Here is a 7,198-nt window from a genome sequence, read left to right as displayed (position 1 = left end):
GATTCCTGGGGCTTTGTATGCGAGGGGCACCCTTGCTGTGCCCTACCTGGGCCTCGGGGAAGGGCTCTTCCTGTTACCGAGCATCTCCTTTCCCTGCCCTAGCTCGGCCCGGCTGGGTCGTGACCTGGCATATTCAGACCAGAGCCCGAATCTCTCCGCGCATCCAGCGGCATCTTTAGCCTGTCGCACATCGGTGAGGCCCGGGACCACTGTCCAGCCTTTTTATAGGACCTCTAAATGACAGGGGAAACAATATAACTCCCAACCTGTTAAATGCCAGATACGTCGAGTTTGTTTCTTAAAATCGAAGTATGAATTTTAAGGAACAGCGGAGGTTAAGAGTAGGAAACATTCGTCGAGAGGAGAGATTTTAGCTCCTGAGAGGAGGGGACCCAAATGGGTTTCTAAAGACCCCACTTCACAGGGGAGATTTTATAGAGAAAAATCAGAGGGTTGTGGGACAACACCAATAAGGTTACAAGTATAGTCGGTTAGGTAATGATCCAGTGGAGAAGCAGATCACGCACCAAGTGTATACAGAAAGAGCAAAGACCTTGTCTAGTCTAGAAAATGATGGATCTGGAGGTCTGGGTCGCCCACCAGGGTTATTGATGTCTATCTAGACTTTCTTAGGCCTGGTGTTACCATTTATCTTATTCCTTGGGGAAGTGTATAGGCCTGGTTATTTTGTCTTTATGTTGAGGCCTGGTTTCTAAGAGATGCGCCTCTGGCCACAATTGTAATATGTTTTTATCTTTTGTACTGATTCTGTCCAGGCCCTATCCCTGACTGATTGTTTAGAATATTTTTACCTAACTTAGCTGTCTATAATAGCATAACCTGTGTATCTTTATTAATTGAATTACTCTGAACAGTGAAAAGCAAAATGCTGTTTGTAATATTTCTGTAGTGACTGTAACTTAGCAAATACCATAAATGAAGAATAAAACAATGGATGTGAATCAGCAGTATGCACACTGTTAGTCTACTTGCCTGTGTGTATAGAGATCGCTGCCAAGTATGCTTTGGTTGATGAGAATCCAAAAGGCCATGAAGGAATAATGAGCTTGGTTCTTTCAGAAGGAAGATTCTTAGGTGCTAGGAATTCAGTCAGGCTAATTGCTTCTAACTTTACTGCTGACTAACTCAGGCCAGTGTGGTGACCTGTGAAAACCTTCTTAGCAAAGAGTGGACTTTTTTTTCCCCTCCCATATCAAATTGTTGGTACTTACAATTTAAGAACAAGAGAGAGTGAGATTTTCTTTTGTTTGTACTGCAATTCCTACCAGAAATGGTTCTTTTGACTAAAAGTTCAACATTTTGAGCACCACTGTGTGCCATGCACTAGATCTATCATTGCTTTTACCAAGATGAATTTTTGGTCCACCCCATTCCTTCAGGAAGCTCTCACAAGAGTAGAGACAAGATGTGTAATTCTATAAGTAGGAGCATACTCAGGATACTGTAGGAGTGCTGTGGAACCAATGTAACCCCACTTTCTGAGAGAGCGGTGTGGAGGGTCTCAGCGAATAGATATATTTTCTTGGTAAGAAAATAAGGTAGTTAAACAGCAGCAGTGTAGAAAATTTGTGGTACTTCTGCTGAGTGAAGTTCTGGTGTGGTGCTCCAGGGCACTGAGGCTGCTACAACCATTCTACACCTGCACTTGCCTTGAACCTAAAGTAGGAGTCTCCAGAACCTGCAAGCCTGAGACAGAGCTTCTCAGTGAGTAAACTGGTCCATCCTGATTACAGATTGCATGCCTCTCCTGACATTTGGCTTGGTTGAATACTTAATGGGAGGGTAGGCCCTGAATTCTCAGGTCTCTTTTAAGTGAATCTTGAAACCATATTTTATGATATCAACTAATTTAAAACATACCCCATTTATAAGCTGGGTTAGCTACATCTAAGTAGCTAATTTTGGATGTGAATGAGAGAGAACTGTTCATAGGTTTTTGACAGAAATGCTGATTGCTTAAGCTGGTCTAAGGATAAATTACAAGCTAGAGGCACAAGCACCAGTTATTCTGTTGCAAAAGTCTGAGCAGGAATTCAACGAGATAGGAATTAGAGAAACAACTTTTTTGTGATAGCATCCCCCCAAAATGAAATACCTGGGAATCAATTTACCGGAAAAAAAAAAATCAAAGCCCTCTACTCTAAAAACTATAGCACTCTGAAAAAAAGAAATTGAAGAGGATATCAGAAAATGGAAAAAGTATCCCTTGTTCCTGGTTAGGAAGAACCAATATAATGAAAATGGCCATACTTCCAAAACTGCTATATAGATTCAGTGCAATCCCAATTGAAATTCCAACTGCATATTTCACAGAACTAGAGAAAACAATCCAAGGGTCAGGGATTTAGCTCAGTGGTTCCAGCACCTGCCTCGTAAGTGAAAGGGCCCGAGTTCAATCCCTGGTACCCCCCCATGAGAAAATAATCCAAAAATTCATTTTGAACAAGAAGAGACCTAGAATAGCAAAAGCAATTCTAGGTAACAAAAACAAGGTCAGGGGTATCACAGTCCCAACTTGAAACTATACTACAAAGCCACTGTGATAAAAACAGTATGCTACTGGCAAAGAAAGAGACCTGAGAATCAGTGCAATTGATTAGGAAACAGTTGCAAACATACTCAACCACCTCATCTTTGACAAAGGAGCCAACCATCCTCACTGGAGGAAAGACAGCTTATTTAATAAATGGTGTTGGCAAAACTAGATTTCGGCCTGCCAAAGATTAAAACTAGACCCATATCTATCACCATACACTAAATTAAAATTGAAGTGGATTAAAGATCTAAATATTAAAACACTAAACTTGCTGGAAGATGTTAGGTAGAATGTTCAAAGACATTGGCATAGGAAGACTTTATGACCAAAACCTCAGTAGCATAGGGATAGCACAAAGAATCAACAACTGGGATCTCATCTTATTAAAAAGCTTCTGTACTTCAAGAGAAACCACCAACAGAGCTGAAAGACAACTTACAATGTGAGAAAAAAATTTTATCAGCTGTTCCTCAAAGGACTACTATCTAGAATATATAAAGAACTCAAACAAATCAGACCCCCCCAAATAAAGACCCAACTCAAAAATGAAATGAACAGACATTTCTCAAAGAAGTAAAAGCAGCAAATAAACATATGAGAAATGTTCAACATCACTGGTCATTCAAGAGATGCAGATGAAAACAACACTGAAATTCTACCTTGCCCCAGAAAGAATGGCTGCTATCAAGAAATCAACCAATAACAAATGTTGGTGGGTTGTGGGGAGAAAGAATGAATGAAGACTGAAATTCTCTTGCCCCAGAAAGAATGGCTGCTATCAAGAAATCAACCAATAACAAATGTTGGTGGGTTGTGGGGAGAAAGAATGAATGAAGGAGAATCCTTCATTGTTGGTGGGTGTGCAGGCTGGTGCAACCACTGTGAAAATCGATGTGGAGACACCTCAAAAAATGAGGATTAGGGGTTGCATTTAACCTAGCTATCCTCTGCTGGGTATCTTCCCAAAAGAATTAAAATAATCATATCACAGCGATATATGTACACCCATGTCTATAGCTGCACAGTTTGTACTAGCTAAATCTTAGAAATAGCCCAAGTGCCCATCATCTGGAGACTAGATAAAGAAGATGTAATTTTTTAATAAAATGGAGTACTACTCAGCCATAAACAATGAGAAACTACAGACATTTATAGCTAAATGGATGCACATTGAGGCTATACTCAAGTAAAATAAATAGGACACGTGTAAATACTGAATAATTTCTCTGGTGTGAGAAACTGAAAGTGTAAATAAGGATCAAAATGTATAATAGATAATGTGAAATAGGGTAAAAGGTCCAAAGGGGTAGAGGAAGTGGGAGAGGTAGGGGAAAGCAAAGAAGGGAAAAGAAAAAATATGAGAAAATGAAAAAATGGAAACAGTCTTGTAAATAGAGAGTGGTGGAGGGGTTAAGGGAGAGCAGAGGAATGGGGAAAAATAAGAACCAAGATATATCATGTAAAGTTACAACTTCCCAATGATGAATGTAAATGTATACCTAAAATGTACCAATAAAAGAATTTAAGAATTAAAAAAATAAATAGGGCTGGGGATTTAGTTCAGTGGCTCTGCTGCCTGCCTCATAAGCACAGGGTCCCGAGTTAGATCCCTGGTACGAAAAATAAATAAATAGTGCTGGAAAAATTGGGTTTCAACTTGCCAAAAATGAAAACTAGACCTATATCTCTCACCACGCCCTAAAGTAAAGTTGAAATTGATCAAAGATCGCAATATTAAAACAGAAACACTAAATCCGCTGGAAGAGAGGTTAGGTAGAACTCTTGAAGGCATTGGTGTAGGAAAAGACTTTATGAACAAAACCTCATTTGCATGGGAACTAGCACAGCAAATAAGTGGGATCTCTTATTAAAAAGCTGCACTACAAGAGAAACCATCAACAGAATAAAGAGATAACTCGGGAAAAATTTTTACCAGCTGTTCCTCAGACAAAGGTCTACTCATACCTCCCAAATTGAAAGACCCAATCCAAAAATAGACATCTGAAGGAAACAGACATTTCAGTAGAAATGAAGTAGAAATAGCAAATAAACATATGAAAAAATGTTCAACATCACTGCTGAGAGATGCAAATGAAAACAACACTGAGATTCTACCTCACTACAGAAAGTACAGCTGCTGTCAATAAATCAACAAATAACTCCTGCTGGCGGTGTTGTGGGGAAAAAGAATACCTGCTCCACTGTTGGTGTGAGTGTAGACTGGTGCAGCCACTATGGAAATCAGTGTGGAGAAAAGTGGGATTGGAGGTCCCATTTGACCCAGCTGCCCTGCTGGGTATCTTCCCAAAAGATTTAAAACATTCACACCACAGTGATACATGCACACCTATGTTTATAGCAGCACCTTTTGTAATAGCTAAATCTTGGAAACAGCCCAAAATGCCCATCAAACTGGTGACTGGATAAAGAAAGGGTGTGTGTGTGTGTGTGTGTGTGTGTGTGTGTGTGTTTAAAAAAATAAAACGAAGTACTACTCAGCATAAAGAATGAGAAATTAGGAACATTTATAGCTAAATAGATGCACATTGAGGCCATACTCTTACGTGAAATAAATAGGACACACATGTAAATACCGAATAGTTTCTCTTTTGTGAGAAACTGAAAAGTATAAATGAGAACCAAAATGTATGATAGATAATGTGAAATAGGAAGAAAATGTCCAAAAGAGAAAGAGAAGGCTAAGGTGGGAAGGGTAGGGGAAAAGGAAAAATAGAAAAGGAAGAAAGGGAAACCAAGTCTTTGTAAATAGGATGGGGCAAAGGGGTTGAAGAGACAGCAGGGGAATGGGGAAAAAGTATGAACCAGGCAAGATATCATGTACAGGTATAAATTCCCAATGATGAATGTTATCAGATTGTATACCTAAAAATGTACCGATAAACTTAATGAATTAAAAAAAGTCTAGCCGGGTGTGGTGGCTCACGCCAGTAATCCCAGCACTCGGGAGGCTGAGGTAGGAGGATCGCTGTGAGTTTGAGACCAGCCTGGGCTACACAGTGAATTCCAGGTCAGTCTCAACTACATAGTGAGACCCTGTGTCAAAAAAAAAAAAAAGTCTAAGGAGGAATATTGAGGGTCTGAAGTTGCTGGTGGCAGGAATGGAGAAAAAGAACTAAATTTGGAAGGGGGATGTGAGATAAAGTAGGCATGTGTTGGGGATTGAGCGGTGGGGGTGAAGGACCTATGACTTGGGTGACTGGATGGCTTCACCTTCAAAGTAGACAGCATAGGACAAGTTGGCTTGGAGCAGAGAGAAATGTGTCTCAAGCAGGGTGGTGTGGAGAGCCTGTTGGACATCCTAATGGACAGGTCTTAGGCAGTTGGATACATGGAGCTGGGTCTCTCAGGAGTGATCTTGGCTGGGGTTTTATTGCTATGTTATTCTGTCTACTTGTTTATGTCACAGTCTCTTCTCACATGACTTATTCTTGAGAAGGACTGTTTGATTTTAACTGTGGTAAGAGATATGTAGCAAAATGAGTGCTAGAGACTATATGAAGGAGATGTGGGACCTTGGGGGTCAAACCAAGGCCATGACGACCTTTTAAGCTGGGCTTTGAAGAGTAAGGAGCTAACCAGATGAAGAGAAAGCATGAAAAATTTTATTTATGTATGTATGTATGTATTTATTTATTTATTTTTGGTACCAGGGATCGAACTCAGGTCTTTGTGCTTGCGAGGTACGTGGCAGAACCACTGAGCTAAATCCCTGGCCCAAAAAAACAATTTTTAATTAAGTTCAGGTTGACTCCTAAGGCCCTGGGGTAGGAAGGAGTATCATGCATTTGGGGACTGAAATTATGTTAACATAGAGATGAGCAGGCCTTGATTGTGCAGGGTCCCTAGGCATTTTGGTGTGTCATGATTACAGTGGTAAGCCCTAACGTTTTGAGAGGAAGAGTTATATATCAAAAATACATTCATTTTGATACTAAGAGGACAACATGTAAACACAGTTGTTCCTGCCACATCTGAACAGATGTAGCTGCACTGGCTGCAGCCCTTCCCTCCTGTGTGCCTACGGCCCCAGCTGAGATCTCCAGGCAGGGCCACCTGGTTCTCACTTGCTACTGTAGACATGCTGGACAATACTGTAAGCAAGTGAGTGTGTGGTCAGATTTACATTTTAAAAGACACTAGCTGTGCTTGGACAGGAGTGCATGAATTAGAGCTCTATATTTTGTAGAGTAAAACTGCTTTTAAACAGAAAAGAAATTAACAGGGTTTTTCTATATTTTTTATTTTAGAAATCAGGACCTTTGATATTTAGGAAAACTATGTTTAACTCTACTGAGATCAAGTTTTCTGGTAAGTATAATGAAAATATACTAATAAAAATAACATCATCTATATTAAAAATACATTAAAGTAAACTAATGTAAATAATATATAGTAAGCTAATTAGCTGTTTGGCTTGTCAGTGGTTCTAACATTTTTAATTTGTTTCAGTCAAGACTTGACTATTTTCAAGAAGAGTGTTTTCTAATCCTGTTTCAAAAAATATAATAAGACCTGTTATTTAACATTATAAAATCTAATAAATGTGCTTAATCAAAAAAGTATTTCTCTGTGAAATTTAACTTCGAGTCCCGGATTTTTTTTTTTTTTTTTTTTTTTTTT

At 39.4% G+C, this 7,198-nt stretch overlaps 1 protein-coding gene across 1 annotated transcript in view; it reads left to right on the top strand.

Annotated features, from left to right (window-relative positions):
• Tmem87b (transmembrane protein 87B) overlaps nucleotides 1-7,198 on the top strand; it is a 73,342-nt gene that overhangs the window by 18,727 nt on the left and 47,417 nt on the right. Inside the window, exons 4-5 of the mRNA XM_010638183.2 lie at nucleotides 25-193; nucleotides 6,826-6,886. Coding sequence (XP_010636485.2) covers nucleotides 25-193; nucleotides 6,826-6,886 — 230 coding nt within the window. The remainder of the gene's footprint in view (nucleotides 1-24; nucleotides 194-6,825; nucleotides 6,887-7,198) is intronic.

The sequence above is a fragment of the Fukomys damarensis genome, unplaced genomic scaffold, assembly GCF_012274545.1.
Source record: "Fukomys damarensis isolate Sample0158 unplaced genomic scaffold, DMR_v1.0_HiC HiC_scaffold_9, whole genome shotgun sequence".
In the NCBI taxonomy this organism is placed as follows: domain Eukaryota; kingdom Metazoa; phylum Chordata; class Mammalia; order Rodentia; family Bathyergidae; genus Fukomys; species Fukomys damarensis.
The sequence above is the reverse complement of the archived record's forward strand: the minus strand, read 5'-3'. Positions and strand labels throughout refer to the sequence as shown.